Source organism: Chenopodium quinoa, unplaced genomic scaffold (genome assembly GCF_001683475.1).
Source record: "Chenopodium quinoa cultivar QQ74 unplaced genomic scaffold, ASM168347v1, whole genome shotgun sequence".
Lineage (NCBI taxonomy): Eukaryota > Viridiplantae > Streptophyta > Magnoliopsida > Caryophyllales > Amaranthaceae > Chenopodium > Chenopodium quinoa.
Genome location: NW_018744895.1, coordinates 465,404 through 483,032, shown reverse-complemented (window position 1 = coordinate 483,032; position 17,629 = coordinate 465,404). Strand labels below are relative to the sequence as shown.

The 17,629-nt window shown below is 38.6% G+C and overlaps 2 protein-coding genes across 3 annotated transcripts; both read right to left on the bottom strand.

Annotated features, from left to right (window-relative positions):
* Nucleotides 1-280: 280 nt before the first annotated feature.
* LOC110705998 lies at nucleotides 281-4,798 on the bottom strand. The gene is made up of 7 exons (XM_021883918.1): nucleotides 4,500-4,798; nucleotides 3,394-3,653; nucleotides 3,121-3,324; nucleotides 2,934-3,026; nucleotides 2,730-2,846; nucleotides 2,253-2,639; nucleotides 281-515 (listed from the first exon to the last, which is right to left on the bottom strand). Exons 1-7 carry the CDS (start codon nucleotides 4,684-4,686, stop codon nucleotides 480-482), a joined length of 1,284 nt encoding a protein of 427 aa, XP_021739610.1. The 5' UTR covers nucleotides 4,687-4,798; the 3' UTR covers nucleotides 281-479.
* Nucleotides 4,739-14,250, bottom strand: LOC110705997. Of its 2 annotated transcripts, XM_021883916.1 has the most exons (6): nucleotides 13,447-14,250; nucleotides 12,244-12,337; nucleotides 9,107-11,651; nucleotides 8,424-9,007; nucleotides 8,034-8,291; nucleotides 4,739-4,802 (listed from the first exon to the last, which is right to left on the bottom strand). In XM_021883916.1, exons 3-5 carry the CDS (start codon nucleotides 11,647-11,649, stop codon nucleotides 8,278-8,280), a joined length of 3,141 nt encoding a protein of 1,046 aa, XP_021739608.1. In that variant the 5' UTR covers nucleotides 11,650-11,651; nucleotides 12,244-12,337; nucleotides 13,447-14,250; the 3' UTR covers nucleotides 4,739-4,802; nucleotides 8,034-8,277. The 2 variants fall into 2 exon arrangements, with proteins under 2 accessions (XP_021739608.1, XP_021739609.1); XM_021883917.1 differs by lacking the exons at nucleotides 12,244-12,337; nucleotides 13,447-14,250 and having other exon boundaries at nucleotides 9,107-11,695.
* Nucleotides 14,251-17,629: the final 3,379 nt, after the last annotated feature.

Sequence of the window (17,629 nt, the reverse complement as noted above, 5' to 3'; positions counted from 1 at the left end):
ATCTACCTAATCCAACGGATTTTTCGCCCAATCCGTTGGATTAGGTCCTTTATTTTTATTTTTTTTACATCCGTTGATTAGGCCCCCCCCCCCTTTTATTTTTTTTTAATACCGTTGTATTAGCCTCCCTTTTTTTTAAAAAAAAAACCGTTGTATTAGACCCCTTTTTTTTCTTTTTGTTTTTTAAAACCGTTGAATTAGGTAAATTTTTTTTTTTAAATCTATAATAATAAATATAAATTATATTAGTATATTTATAATTTAAATAAACAAATTAAAGTACATATAATATATCTTCGTTGCATTACAAAATAAACGAAGTACATATAATATATATTCGTTGCATTACAAAAGTAAATGAAGTGTCAATACTAACTAATTATAAATGAAAGTTCACTAGCTAATTAATTAACAAACGTTTAATTTGAAAGCTCTCTAGAAGTTGCAATAGATACATAAAATCAACATTAGTCCTTACTTCATTCATCCCGGGGTAGCTCATCGTCATCAACCACCTAAGTAAAAAAAAGTAATGCATAAGCCACAATACCAACAACAATAACAACACCAATTGGGGAAACTAAATAACGCACAACAACACACAAATCAGTCATCAAAGTACAAAATATACAATAAGAGAACAAAAATCAGACATCCTTGGCAAGATATCATAATTTTAACAGTCTTCCACATCCAATGGTAAGTGAAATCAAACAAACAAAAGACATCAGAAGGCTATATCAACAGTTTGAGCTAATGCTATGTTTAAACAGCTCGAAGTTGTTAAATACCAGGAACATATTAATGTAGAATGCTGTAAAGATTTAAGCAATACTTGTATGCAGTATAGTATTTTTACAAGGGCCTCGGCCCCCTTGGGATAAAACAAAGCTTCATCCCAGGCTAAGAATTACTTAGAGAGATTGATTACTTTCTGACAGAAAGAAGTCATCTTGAATATTGGAAGATAAATAAAAGGGGAGAGACTGACTATCATCCAAAGATAAAGGTTTTATGAGATTCCTCAGGAATCCAAGTTATCAAAATGGAAACCCACTTCCAGGATTTAATACATCAAAGAGATAAAAATAGAAGTTAAGGCATTTTAGATGTCTCTACTATAGACTCTAATACCGGCAAGGCCTTTCGAGTGTATGAGCAAAGAGACCGAGGTGGGGGACAACAGGAGGGCACAAGAAGGAACACAACAATTACACACAAGGCTTAGGCAGCCTTGTTAAGCCATCACTTTTGGAGAAAGAAGGAGAAGTCAGAAACACTTTTGCTCAAGGACACCTTTGCATAGAAAGGACCATTGGATATTGAGCTCTTCCCTAGTAAAGCTGTTGGTTAATTAGTTGTAATTTAGCTATAATGTTTTGTAAGCTTTAGAAGCAACTCCTTGTATTAATAGGAAACCACTCATGTTGGAGGGTCATTGAGAAAATTGTAAACACATTGAGAGAGTTGTGGCCTAAAGCTACTAAGAGATTCATGGCCTTAAGTCATGCGTTTGTAATCTGAAATTAGTTATCAATAAATACCAACATTGTCCCTAGAAACATTAATTACACTGTTCAGTCAATTATTAGCAATTAATTCCTTGAGTGAGCCTTGATTTTCTGTTTCAATTGAATTAGAGTCAGAGCAGGGAGGAGTGAGAGTTGCTGCAGCAGGGGTCGGCTAGCCAGTCTCTGACAGTCTCACATGGGAGACAAGATCCAGCATAATGTGATCAGCATACGACATTAATTATCGCACACCTGATTGTTATGCTCGGGGAATGCTAGAGGGAGATAAGGAGTGGAATGATGCAAGTTGTGAGGCTCTATATGTGCAAACTCAGCATAACTACGCCAGCCCCTACTATAGTAGGCAGGCAGGCAGGTAGGCAAGCAAGAAGGCAAGCAGTCAGGCAGACAGGCAAGCAGTCAGTCAGGCAGGTAGGCAAGCAAGCAGGCAAGCAGTCAGGCAGGCAGGCAAGCTTTCAGTCAGGCAGGCAAGTCAAGCAGTCAGTCAGTCAGTTAGTCAGTCAGGCAGGCAGGCAGTCAGTCAGTCAGTCAGTCAGTCAGTCAGGCAAGCAAGCAGTCAGGCAGGCAGGCAAGTCAAGCAGTCAGTCAGTTAGTTAGTCAGGCAGTCAGTTAGTCAGTCAGTCAGGCAATCAGTCAGGCAGTTAGTCAGTCAAGCAGTCAAGCAAGCAGTCAGGGGAAGTTTAGAAATTAAAGTTTAGAGCAGAGAAGTGCAGATTATACCTGATTAAATGATTTTGAAGATTGTCCACTTTGGGCAGTATTTCGATTTGGTGCACTAGATGCATCATGCGGAGTCAATTGCTGCAGAGTACTAGGAACCACAAGATTAATCCCGGGGTTCACCTCGCGAATCGAATCCAAAACTGCAGCGGTGATGGTAGGTGCAATTTCTTGGACTAATTGTGTTTTTATGTCTACCAGGGATTCCTCCGGGAGTATGTAATTTGACTTTGTATCTTTGTTCTTCAAATCACTCTTCTTCACACCCGAGCCATATAGATGCAAACGACTTTTGCGTTTAGGAGGTGGAATCACTTCACTGTAAGGGTCATTGCATACATTACCATCTTCTTGTGATTGTGCTGACTCCAAAGCATCAATTTTGTCCAGTTTAGGCAAACATAGTAATATGTTACTAATTATCGAATAACTAACAATATTTAGGCGTACGATGTTACTAATTATTGAATAACTCACAATATTCTCTTTTGCTTTTTCAAAGCTGCTAATGTATGTCCTTTCAGCTCTTCTTTTTCTTGATTCCTTGTAAACCTTTGCTTGAGAAGGTTCTTTCTTGTCGGGATCTTGTTGTTGCTATATATATGTAAATCATAATATATGAAATTAGAATAAAAATATATGCAACATGCCTATAATTTAGATTTTAAAAAATGTACTTACCAACTCATGGCGTAAAATAGCATATGATTTGCGTCCCAAAGTGTGCATATCATCTAACATTAGACGATTGCTTTTGTTGCTTTGGCTAATTGCCTAGGGAAAATCGGAAACCACCATTTAATTCAAAATTAAACACATATTAGATAAAATTATTCGAGAGAATTAGATTAGAATCAATATACAGTACCTTCGCCTCATCGGTATGCCAATATTGTAGAAGATCTAGGAACATCTGATCGGAGATTGTATCTGGTTTATGTTCCCACCTTAAATCATCCGTATCATATGCATAGAAGTGTTTCTTCTTGATTTGGCATTTATAATATTTCCAACAACTATTTACAGCATCCATCACCCAATTTAACCCGGCATGGGGGACCATATACTTCTCCTGTTCAAGCTAAAACATTAGTAACGTGTGGAGGAGTACGTGTAATGCAACAGTATCATTGTATACTACCTGGACATAATCCAATATCTTATCAAGTGTCGGTAGGCTAGGAAAATTTCTGTAGTTAAGCGGTGCAAGTTCGGAATCCCTTGCCACCGTTCCCAGAAAAAACTTGAACTCTTGCACAATCTCCTTAGTAGGTCCAACTGGCTGACCTAATGAGTTCAGAACAATCACAGGACGCTCCTCTCTTGAACGTGCGTGAACCCTGTGGAGCATTGTTCGACCTCGATGTTTTTTACTTTTGGAGGACAATTCACTTGATGTTTCTGTGGTAATAAACACTGCATTCGTAAGTTTATCCAGCTTAACAAGTCTATATATATCTCAACCAGTGCTTTAACAAAGATGGCAGAATCAGATAAGAAAGATTCTTCAACTGAGAATGCAAAACAGAAAATGTTATTGCTAGGTAATTTTAAATGCGTGTACTTTATTAGTATTTTGTACATATTTCTGTAATGGCTGCATATGGGGTTAGTACCTATTGCATAGGCAAAAGTAGTGTAAATTTGTACCATAACAATTATTACTTTTTATTAATGAATAACATGATGAATTCTTTAGTAGTTGAAAATGGCTACTTTAAAAAGAGTAGGGACACGTTTTCTGCCAGTTGAGGGTACTGCTGCAATTCATGATGAATTAGAGATATTAGTTGAATGAGTGCAAATGGAATAAGATAGGTGCTGAAACACTTCATGTTATTTTCTCACTGTGGTAGTGGAGCAGGGAGAACCTAAGGAAGTATTCAGAGACAATATCTTATTAAGTTATGCTTTTCTTTCCTGTGTTCAGACTTTAAATTGAAATATTACATATTATATATTTTCAGCCATTAGGTCTAATATGAAATAGATACGATTATTGAACAAACTACAAATTTTAAGTTTTAGGAATCAGAGGCAAAATATAAGCTCCATTGCATATACATGTGTTTTTCTTTTATAAATGTCTAGGAAGAATGTATCTACTTCTTTATTGGAGTTTTCAATCTATTTATGTCTGTCAAAGCATATTTATACTATTAATTATATCTATAATTATATTTTACTAAAATTATAACAATTTGACAGGTCAACCTAAGGCAATCATAATTAATGATCAGAATATACCTTCCATTCCAAACTGTGCCATAAATGCTCGTTCCGCTGCTTCATTGCCCTCACAATCGAACTGAAGAGCACAATCGGTCTCATTCAGCTGCTCATCATCATAATTTTGCCCTTTTTCATGCACCTCACTGCTCATCATCAGCGCTTCATCCTTTTGTCGTTTCCGAAACTCGAGGTAGGCTAACATTGAGCCAGGAGAACAGAACGCTCTTTTCTTCACAGATGCCTTTGTTGAATCCAATTGCTGTTCTTGCTGCTTCCTTTGAATGGGAGTGTAGGAACTGGATGTTGTTGAGAAGAGACCTATAAAACAAAAGCGAAACAAGTTACTATGTGACGGGTCTGGCAGAGCAAAGGCAGGAATGTATATGTCGTCAAAAAACCCAAGAGACACTGTGTATCATCAAATCAACCCACAATACATTAAACCAAAGAAAGAAAAAAAAAGAGCGATTATGGAGCTGAAAGATATAAATTCCAATCATTAGCTTAAAAATGTATGAGAACAGCAGTAAAAACATTAAGATCAGCAAACAGTCTCAACAAGCAACAAGACTGAAATTTGGTTGATGAGTTTTTTCCATTTATAATATACGGCATTTGATTATATGAAATCCCTCCAAAGATCTTTGTCACGTCATATACAAGTATGGATTAGTCCCTGGTAATTTCTTGACCTTTTGTTTTCTATAATGATAACTAAAAAGCACAACTTTCTTGATTCATGTTTTTCTTGTTTAATATATCTCTGTGATTATCCCAAACTACGCCAAAAAAATTAAAAATAAGACTACATAGAAGGAACAGAAAATGTTGTACAGAGTAATTTATAAGACTTTAGGAATTTAGCAATAACCAATCTATAAATTGATGGCTAGACAAGTAGTAATTGTGCACATAAGGATTTATGTTACGAAAGATTCAAGTTCGAATCGCAGCTTGTCTGTTCAGCTCGTGCTCAATTAGCTAGTATGCGCATGCTCATATATGGAATATGGTATACAATCCCCTCAATCTCTGTAAAACAAGAGGTAGGGGAGGGACTGACTACTAAATGATGATGCCAAATTGTAAATAGATAGTACTAGATAGTAGAAGCAAACAATATGCTTCATGCTTTTGAGTGTCAATCGAAAAAATTTGACTATTCAATGCCAATAAGGGGAGTACAAGGTAGTAAGGCCCTTAACAAAAGGCCAGTCATTATCAATGTAAAAATTAGATGAATTATTCCTGGAAGAATCTTTTCTTAGAAATAAGATGAGTCATATCATAGGCATATAAATCACCACTATACTTACTATTCCTTAAATATCTACCAACAACAAAAGCCACTCAAACAATTAAGCGAGTACATTGCACTACTTTTGAATTCAATCACTCTTACCCTTAATAGTAACTCTTATAATCTTATGTGAGACAGATATATGATAAGATATATAGAATGACTTTAGATAGGATGTAGGGGTGATCTTTATGAGTAACTAGAGGATTATGTGATAAAATCTCCATCCTTGGCTACCCTTTATTTTCTGCTCAAACAATTTTCTCTATCTGATCCAATCTTGAAGAATTCTTTCTTTCTTTCAGCTAGAAAGCATATAAGGATGCTAAACTTGACATGAAATTTGCAACCCATAGGGCATGTCAGGCAAATCATCTACCTCAACAATTGATAGCTCTACATTAAACTCAAAAATAGTTTTTCCTACACACTCAATTCATGAACCTTAACAAACTTTAAGGTTCCAGCATCTACTGTTCCTAAAAGCACAGTGCATATGAACTTCCTGCCTTTTGCTTCATAAAAGAGCTCTTACAAAACCTGACTCATTTATGTTAGACTAAAGTTGTGCTCTTGAGTCGTGACTTCTTTCATTGTGCCAATAAGCTAAATGACCTTACAAAGCATGACTATAGAGCCATTATCCAGATCCAATATTGCAATTGTCTCATCTCACACCTCTTCCGAATTCCAGCCAAGTCTATCTCATCTTAAGTAAGGCATCATCTTATCAATTGTGGCAAGTGCTGTGGCAATTTAATGTAATGCTTCCAAATTTAAAATTTAATGAGGGCTCAAACTCCCTATTAATATGTTCCCTACAGTTAGTTCTAAATTTTTTCTAACATTATTGTACATAATTACATATCCTAAACTTGTACTTTTTAAACTGAAGCTTCAGAAATTTCTTGCTTGTCATATGCATATGAAAATCTCAAATTTCCGGCAATCACTTATCGAGGGAAATGCATATTTTAAAATGAAAACACAAAGAACAGCGACTAATAAACTAACCATAAATTCACCGCTAACCACAATCTGAAAAATTATACCAATACACTACAAAACAAGATACATAGGCAACCACATAGCTAAGCTGGATGAATTTATCCTGTCAGATGGTGATAGTGATGAGGTTGATAATCAATCTAGGCAATAAATGTGGAGTTGAGGTCCAAATGGGAGGGGGAGGAGAGACATGGGAATATTGGTATAGGTAAAAAGGGATGAGGTGATCAGATGCTAAAGGGCTAATATTACCTTTTTTACGTGAAAGGTAAAACTTCTAAAGGACTCAATTTTTTTAAGGAAATACCAAAGTAATTATAAGAAAAGGAAAAGAAAATAACAATGACAATGACAATGACAGAGGACTGATTTTTTCCTTCTTTATCTTTCATGACACCTTGTATAGATTTATTGTGCTACCAAATGTGATGTCTGAACTAAAAGAGCCCCCAATACTACCATTTCAGCATTACATGTAATGCCCAACCCCTATTTCGGTACCTAAGTAATTATATAACATTACATGTATCAGCATGAAGTATGTAAAAATAAAAATGACAATAACATGTTTATTTGTATCACTCTGCATCAGTAATATAAGCATCATCATCAGTGTCACTCGAGGCTAGATCAGCAAATAAATTTTCCAATGGGACTTACAACACCACATCCCCAACTAGCTGCAGTACAATTCATCTCCTGTGAACATTCATCATTTATAGTTTCTTCGTTTTACACTCTCACAAGATGCATAAAGGCATTGCGAATGCTACAAACATGTATCTGATTAGAAAGTGGGAACAAAATAGACAAAGTAATTGTATTAAGGAATTAATGTTGTCCAGTTCTCTGATTCTCTCTACGCGCTTGATCTGCATTTCCTTTCAACTACAACTCAACACACTACCATTTTTGTGTTTTTACTAAATGTCGAACTATCTCTATATTTGAATCAGAACTGCAGCATCACAGATGGGAAAAAAATTCAAATACGTAGTAATTTTGCCATGTATATACTATGTAGGTCTTTCTCGACTGAAATTGACTTATAAAACAGAGAAAAATAAAAGAGCCAGATAATAAGGTACCGGTCTAGTTTAGATGAGCTTCAAGGTTAAAAGAGACCAAAGCAAACTGAATCAACATATTAGATAATTCCTACACAACTTATACCAAGAGTCTGGCAGAGCAAAGGCAGGAATGTATATGTCGTCAAAGCAAATTCAAGTTACTAAAGATACCTTTTCACATACTTGTCTTTGTTCACTACCAAGAGTTTCCTGTTCAGTATCAGAGTCTCCTGAGGAGCCATCATCTGTCTGCCTCACACTCGAACAAAGTATGTCGCGTGTTTTTTGTTGCAGTATCTTATTCGCCAAGGATCCCGATCCTTGGGCTGACATTCTTTCAGCATTATGCTTCAATTTTCTAAGCCTTTGTAACTCATAGTCTGGAAGCTAACTTTGGGAATTAGAAGTTTTTGCTTTACTCCCCTTCATCTGCAAAGCCATTCAATGAGAACATGTTTACAAACCATAAAAGATAATAATATGAAAAACAATGTAATATAACATAATATAATATGAAAAGCAGTGCAATATAATGTAATATAAATTGTTAGGGAAAAAAACCATCAGAAAGCTCTCTAGGAGGGATTTGAACAGCATAATGCCAACCATCTCTATTAAGATCTTCAACATAAAACACTTGATGTGCTTGAGATGCCAAGATAAATGGTTCTTCTTTAGAAATTGTCTTAGACATATTAATCGTTACAAGCTCATCATCGTCTTTTTCAGAGTGAAACCACACACACTTAAATAAGACGACACAGAAATAGCCATGGTAAGATACTGAAATGATGTCTGTTATTGAACCATAATAATTGACATTAGCCTCAACAGAATTTTGATCTTTGGAACTCGCAAAGCTATGTGTCATGGCCGTTAGAGTGACTCCACTATTTTGAGTTACACAATTAGCATCGCGCTTCATGGTATGGAACCTATAACCATTGACTGAGTACCCTGTATACTTTTTAGCAATGTAAGAAGGCCCTTTTGATAACCATATGATATTGTTAGGGATGATCTCTTGACCCTCTTCAACAATGAAATCAACTTTCTCCCTAAACCAATCCACAAAATCCTTGCTGTGATCTTGAACGCTATTCCATTTTCTTTTTCCTCTAGCGCTTACAAATTCCTTGTGCTCACTATGAAATATAAAAAGATACTTTATTAACACTACAATTAAAACATATTGAAAACCAAGAGAAAAAGAAAAAAAACTACATTTTGGTTGGTAATCTAACCTTATATATTTCTCAACTTCCTCGCAGTCACAATTGAACAAGACATAACGATGCGCTTGTACCCATTGATTGTGATCAAGTATGTGTTCACGGTCTTTTTTCTTTGATGTCCTTCCTTTCCCTTTTATTGGACGTCCTACCTTAGGAAGAAATGATTGTGATGTACTACAAGCATTAACTTGAGGTGTGGCCGAGTTTGATCCATTCAAAAATCTAGCTACAAAGGCAACACATTCTTTGGCTAGATATCCTTCTGCCATTGAGCCTTCTGGACGAGCTTTATATCGAACATCTTGCTTTAGTCCATGAAGATACCTCTCAATCCCATACATACACCTTGAACTTACAGGTCCACCCAATTTAATTTTGCCCACCAAGTGTAGAGGTAGATGTACCATTATATCAAAAAAGGCAGGTGGAAAAATCCTCTCAAGTAGGCATAACGTTTCAACTAACTCAGATTGCAATTTTTTAAGATGTTGAGGATCAACCTTTTTACTCCATATACTTTTAAAAAAAGCACAAAGTCTAATCAAAGGAGTAGCAACATCTTTGGATAATGTTGTCTTCACTGCAATTGGGAGCAAATAATTCATCATAAAATGTGCATCGTGGCTTTTGTAGCCTGCAATTTTCCTTTCCCCAACTTGTACACATCGACCAATGTTAGAAGCATAGCCTTGAGGAAGTTTGGCATTTTTGAAGACGTAGCAGAACTTACGTTTTTGCTCCAATGACATCCAAAAGCGTGATCTTGGAAATTCTTCGCCACCATCTTCCAATTCTCTTGGTTGAAGCCCCGGCATCAAATTAAGCTCCACCAAATCTCGACGAGCGCTCTTATGATCCTTGGTCTTTTGAGAAATGTCTAACAATGTCCCAATGACACTATCAAACACATTTTTCTCAATATGCATGACATCGAGGTTGTGACGATTAAGACAATGCTTCCAATATGGTAACTCGAAAAAAATGATCCTCTTTTTCCACGGGTTCGGATCATCAGCATCACGCCTTGGTGTCTTTTGCATCTTTCCAAATTCATTTGGAAAATCACGCAACAGATTAGCTACATCAATTCCATTCAATGGAGTAGGTTGCTGTCTTTCCTCAACTTTCCCATCAAAATTCCTCTTATCACGACGCCAAGGGTGAAATGGAGGTAGATATATACGATTTGCCCTATACACATTCTTAGAACTACAAGGAAACCACTCAGAATCTAATTCATAATGACACTCAGGGCACGCCAAGTATCCTTTTGTGCTCCAGCCAGATAACATCGCGTAAGCAGGAAAATCACTCACGGTAGTCATCAATGCTACATGCATGTGAAACCTCTGGTTACTCGAAGCATCATAAGTTTCCAGTCCGAACTCCCACAAATCCTCCAAGTTCTTCATTAGTGGTTGCAAATATATGTCAAGGTCATTGCCTGGGGAAGAAGGACCCGGAATTAGTAGTGCTAACATCAAATACTCAGGCTTCATAATCATCCAAGGAGGCAAGTTGTAATTGATCAAAATAACTGGCCAAGTACTATGTACAATACTCATTGAGTTGAACGGGCTGAAGCCATCTGTGGCTAGTCCTAGCCTCACATTGCGCGGGTCATCAGAAAACTCTTTGTACAAGGAATCAAATTCCCTCCAAGCTTGACCGCCAGCTGGATGATGTAAAAGATGATCTGTTTCACGCCCATCCGCATGCCAAGTCATGTATCTCGCCGTCTCTTGACACATAAATAGTCGTTGAAGCCTTTTCTTTATCAGAAAGTACCTAAGAATCTTTTGAGGAATTCTATAGGTCTTTCCCTTACCATTTTCTATGTCATCCTCTTTGTCCTTTGATTTCCATCTTGGTGTTTTACAAACATGGCAGCTTGTTGCATTTTCATGCTCTTCCCAATATATCATGCAATCGTTTGGACATGCATCAATCTTTGTATAATCCAACCCCAACACTTTCAAAACACTTTTCGCTTCATTGAAAGAAGTTGGCAACTTTGCATCAGGCAACACCTCCCTTATAAGCTCCAATATATCTCCAAATGCGGCATTGGTTAGATTATGATCACACTTCAAAATAAAAAGTCGAATCATGAAGGAAAGTTTTGAGTGATTTTTGGAATCAGGATACAATTCTTCTTGCCCTTCTTCAACTAACCTCAAAAACTTTTTTGCATCATCATTTGGCCCCTCTCTAAAAGCATCACGTGCATCATGCAACAACCTCACTACGTCATCGCTAGATTCATTTGGGATGGATCCTTCATCATTATCCAAAATAGTTTCTTCTCGTTGGATATTGAACCCTAAATCTGATAACTTATCCGATCTTGGAACAAAACCATTACAAATTAAATGGTCTCTCACCACACCTTCACACCGCCAAAAACGATAATGACAAATTTGACATGGACAACAAATTTGATTTCCTTGAGACTTAATAGCAAAAGCCCTTTTGACATATTCGTCGACTCCTTGTTCATATTCATCGCTCCATTTGGCAAACATCCACCAATTCTTAGTTCCACCTTCCATTCCTTAGGGTAAAAATAGAAATTAACAGTGTAAATAGGTGCCAAAGGATAAAGTCGCATAACCTGTACAACTCTCATTATTTTTCACGGAGGTGCAACACATGATCAATGAACTACTCTATCCCAGGCACTAAATACACCCCTTCTTGATAAGGAAGTGTTATTGTCAAACCGCTAACATATAATGCAGGAAAATTACCAAAACACAAGATGAACACCAATCTAGCCTATACTAACATAGTGTGTAAGCAGACTCAGAATTAATGACAGGATACAGAGTTATAGACATTAATTGGGTTTTACACATATTCCCTATATGAGTAAAGATTAGAGAGCTTTAAACACAAAAAATTCATGGTGTAATTGTCTATAATTAGATAAAAGTATTTACCAATTCATGGCGTAAAATGGCAAATGACTTACGACCCAAAGTGTGCATATAATTAAATTAATTTCCAAAATGAAACCTAATTATAAGAGCCTAACTAATTTCTGGCAGAAATTGGGAGAAGAATTTCTAAAATTTGGTTGTGAAAATCATATCCAATTCACATTAAGAAAATTTTAAATATAATTAAATTTTAAAAAGGCTTACCAAGGCAACTTAAAGATGAAAACCCCTTTCTGCTGCCGGCAATTGTTCAACACCTTATTCTATTTATCTTGAGTAAGTCCTTTTTTATCTTCACCTACAAAAATTCAAACCCATATTTCAATTGAGTAAATTTATAACCAGAAATCTATATAAAATCAAAGTAAATCAATGGGTCATCAACTTAGTGTAGGGAGTATTATTATTGTTTTTGAAAATGTTACATTTATAGTAGGATGAGGAATAGTTTTTGAGAAAGAACCCCTCAATAAACACATTGATTGAATTATTATCCTATTGAACCTATTTAGTGTGGTTGAAATTATTTTGTGATCAATTTTGGTTAAGCTAATCACTGGCCGTAAAAGTAACACAGTTTCTGATCCTTTTTGCTTGTGCATAAGTGTCTGATTGATAATACACTCTTGAGGTTTAAAAACAGGGCTGGCATATCCTAACTGTTTTGGCCTAAGTGTGAGGTAAAAGCTAATCGATGTAACATGAACCTGCAAATGTGGGATCAATTGAACCAAAACAGAAGATGCAAGCAAGAGTGTATTTGCGCTAGCATTGAAGCTCGAGCTTTAATTAGTAGTAAGTTGTACAGTAGATAACAGATAGAGTGTTTCAGACTTCGGTATTTTGAAAAGTAAAAAATCTATCCCTTTTCTATTGTTCAATTCAGTCCCTTTTTCAAAATCCTAATTTGAGCGCTGCAAATTCATAAGACCTTGATTCAAATTAATAATATGAAATTTAGAGAAGATAGATTCAAGTCGTGCTAAAGTTAAAGACTTAAAGATGAGAGGGCAGACATGTGTAAGCTTAAAACAAAGCTTTAGATTCCTGACAATTCCATAAAGGGCAAGTATATATTTCAGGACCCTCTCTACATAGGTTAATAGTATCCAATTGTTATCAATTGAAAAACTATAAATTATCTGTTATGTAAAGAAAGGGAAGGAGGAGGGTTCATAAGTAAAATAGGGAGATTAGAGTGGTGCATAAATAATGACACAATTATACTGTACAAAAATTCAAACCCAGAAAATTTCAAACCCACATTATACTCCTTTGTCTATTATTTGACATAAACCCGAAAAAAGTAAAACCAAACCATTCACCGGCATAAACACAAAGAAAAAATTCAATTAACACAAACCCTAATCACAAAGACACCAGAGATTCGAGCAAATTGAGGTATACCTTAAAGATCCGAGGAAATTTGTCACATGTAAGAGTCGAACAATCAGCCACCACCACCACTACCGCCAGCGCCTTCCTTCAATTCGCCTAATCTACCATTTGAAGAGGAAGAAGAGAGAGAATTGGGAAAAAAAATGTGAATTTGTGAACAAAGCTGGGCACTGAATTGGGAAAAATGAGGAACTGAAGGGCGTGGGAATGAAGACAGAGCTAGCTAAAAATGAAAATTAGGGGAAAATGAGTTATCTTCTGGGTAATTGCGAGCGTAGTGAGATGAATTTGGGGAAAAATGAGGAGGGAAGTCAGTAAATGGAAATTTCGTTTTGGCGCCTATATAAAAACAGTGCCGTTGTATTAGATATTTTGCCGTTGGATTAGCCAAAATGAGCCGTTGGATTAGCTGGCCTAATGCAACGGTTTTTTAAAACCGTTGTATTAGCCCAGTGTTTGATTTAATTAACATGATGTCGTTGTATTAGCCTTGTCTAATACAACGGTAATAGTAGAGTCGTTGTATTAGCTCTGTCTTAGCCGTTGCATTAGATAAAAAATGTAGTAGTGAAGTTAGCCGAGGAAAAGGACTTGGACGGGAAAAAAAAAGGGAAAAAAAAAAAAACTTGAGTAGAACAAGCTTAAATGAAAAGGAAGCGAAGTACTTAAGCAAAAAGTTTAAGTAAGAGCAGGCTACTTGCATTAGCAGCTTGTGATTCTCAGCTAAAGGATCTGGCAACCTAACAAAAGGCTCAGACACCCTAGCATCAGCCCGAAAGGACCAGATCCTCGCCCTTTCCAGCTCGGAAAGGCCAAACAGATCACCGAAAAACTCCACAGCCGAGTTTCAGTGAGAGAACAGACTATTCCTAACAGAAAAGTCAAAAGGGGGGCGGACTCAAACCCCATGTCCGAAGATTAGAAAGTCCGGAAAGAGTTTCCAGTAGAGGTTGAAGGAACGTCAAAGTTCTTTGGTTCTTCAACTCTTTCATCGGCCTCCTCGAAGTCTTCGGGCATCCCATCAAGGATTTGAACATCATCGTCCTCGGGCTGCACAATTAGTGCATCGGCCTCCATCCGTACCTCATCAGCAAAAGGTTTGGCAGTGTGCCGAGGAGATGGAGAGGAACTTGCGATGGGATGAGTCTTTTACTGAACTTCCTCATCCCGATTTTCGGGAGGAGGAGGAGTCTTCTCTTTGGCCACCTCAGCCTGGTCCTCATCCAGCCGAGGTCTTTTGGTAGGGGGCTCAACAGCCGGGAAATGTCTCGGATTTACTACGACCCTCTTTCTTTGACCGACCATTTCTTCAGCCGAAGAAACAGGAGGGCAAAGAGCGATATCTTGTCTCCTTTTTCTTCGTCAGACTGCAGCAGAAGAAACAGGGGGGCAAAGAGCGATATCAGTTTCATAAAAAAAAATTCACAAGTTGAAAAATCTAAGTAGAAGGAGCAAGGCAAGGAGAAAAAGAAAAGAGGAAAAGACTCACCGAAGTCCTCAGCAGTTGCTCGTCCTCGGCATTGAGCGCATAAGGTTCAGCAACAAAAGTTTGCAGCTCAGCACTTTGCTCAAAGGCTCTAGCAAAGATTCTAGCCCTTACGCTAGCAACGGTAGCAGCAGCAGCTTGTTCTTCTGGACCCAATAAATAAAACGGGTCCTTCTTCAAGTACCAGGGTTTCTGCCTGGAATATTCGGCAATCTTGACTATCTCAAGCATTGATGGGTGCAGTGAAGGGGCCCTAGCCGAAGGATCGATTATGGTTGGGGCGTTCCTCGTCACTCGCCGAGCAGCGTTGATGCCAAGCCTATTGTATTAAAGGCCGCAATTGAAAGGAATGGTGTCCTTCCAACAAGTGTATTATTCTAATAGAGGGTTCAGAATTATTACAGAGCTAATTCTTCAGTAAGGTCAAGTGATCGGAATGCCTAGGTGGAGACCGCTTCCGATCAGTAATATTAAGGTATAATTAATATTACAGCTTAATCTTAACTGAACCCTTCGGGTCGAACCCAATCGAAAAACCGATCCGAGACGACGAATTAATCCGAAGGATTTAATGAGTCGACGGAGCTTTACGAATATAGACGTCGGATATCGAGCCTAGGGCATCGAGACCGAGCGTCGCAAAATCACAAGCAACAAGTACGAGCATAGTCGTAGCTAGGCTATGCTAGCTCATCGCAAGCCTAGGCGCACCATGTGTGTGCTACGCACACCATGGTGTTCTAGGCGCAAGCCTAGGCACTATCGCAGCCCATCGCACCATCGCAGCACAAGCACAACACCATCGCATGGCTAGGCCTGTGCGTGTGTGCGTGTGCTTGTGCCTTATGCGTGCCTTCGCATGGCACTGCATCGCATCATGCGTGCCTGGGTGCTAGGCACCATCGCAGGCCCCTCGCACAAGCACAACACCATGGCTAGGCCAGTGCGCGTGTGCGTGGAGGGCATCGCAGCAGCAGCAGCATGCGAGTGTATGCAAGGAAGAGCTAGGCAGCACCACTACGCAACAGCTAGCCTGGCTGTGCGTGTGCATGTGCGTGTGTGTGCAATAGCCAGGCAACAACGCCCAACGCCCAGCACAAGGCGTGGCTCGCTAGTAGCACGCAAGTGCTGGGCTGGGTGATGCGTGCCAGCTGGGTATGCTAGGCTGGCTGTTCTAGCTGGCCAGCGAAGCAAGCTGCCAGCACAGCCATAGCATGAGCCGGTTTTGGATGAGGGGACCATTTCTTGGAGCAATGGCTTGGGGATCAAGGAAATGGTCCCCCCCAAGCCCTTGGTCCTCACCTAACTCTCTCTCTCTCCTTGACACTTGTTGCATTGTGATTGATTTAATTATTAATTTATTTTGGAAATAAATTAATTATCAAAATTATTCATTCTCCCACATTGGTTGGGAAATGAAGTTCAAGGGTGCATTTCCCTTTAAATACTTAAGGCATGGGTATTGGGAAATACACAACCTTGAGTGGAATTAAAAGGCAACTCTTGATTTGAGTAAACCTTGATTCGTAAAACTCATAGTTTTATTTGTCCGGGTCTCAACTAACCTTCGAGACTTAGGACGCTCGGGTCGGGTTCGAGGGTACGATCCCGTTGGAGACCTCGTATTTTCGGGGTTCAAGTAAGAGCTCATTGTTGAGCGAAGCACGCGTCAAAGGTATAATCTTTTATCCTTTCTTGTATTTAATTATGTTTTGCTTGATTAATTGCATTTATTATGGGGGCGGGTCTTGGCGGGTTTCTTTCCACGTAGTGTGGGTCACTACAAAACCCAACAACAATTCCCTTCATGCAGCTCTGAAAAACAGAAAGAAAAAGGTTATTCTGCATGGAAGAGCAACCAATAAAAACAGAAAGAAAATAAAAAAGAAAAGCAAAGGCCTTCGGGCCCAGCCAAACTTCTTACCATTCTGGTACTTTCGGCTGAGGCTGACAACAGTGAGTATCTTCTCCTTGAAGATATAGTGGTAGCAGGGCAGCCAAGTCTTCGGCACATAGGTCATTCGGCCAGTGCCCCCTGGATTCTTCTTTTTGTCGAAGAGAGTCAGCAACCCCTTATTTTCGGATGAGAACTCATCCGGGCCGATGACTTTCATTTAGGATCTGGCATTCTCAGATGCCTCGGCTCTCTAAAATAATTTGGGTGATCCTCCTCAGCAGAAGCCCGAATCCATATCCATTGGCCTCGACAATCGTTATCGGACGTATCGTTCGACCAAGTGGTTAAGTACCCTTTTTGGGTCTCGATTCTCCACCATCCAGGGCCGTGGTGCTCATCTGATTGCTGATTCGGCATCAGCTTATGTAATTTCCGAATAACGTGGATGCTCAGCTCAAATCCATAAAAGAGACACGCCCAAAGGAATGTCATGACTCTTCAGATGCTGACTGGGGTTAACTGGCACAACGAGATGTTGTACCAATTTAGCACTTCCACAATGAACGGATGCAAGGGGAACCTTAGCCCAAATTGCAGCTTCCTTGTATACACCCCAATATAAACAGGACGGGGCCTATGAATTCTGTCCTCGGCTACGAGCATTTGGCACCACTACACATCTTCCTCCATTATTCCGTAAAACACTTTGATTTGCTCGGCGAAGTGATGGAGGGCACTCCCATTGACCCACCAATCATAGGGAGCATCGTTCATCAGCCCAAAGTTCTCGGGCGGGTTGTACCATTCAG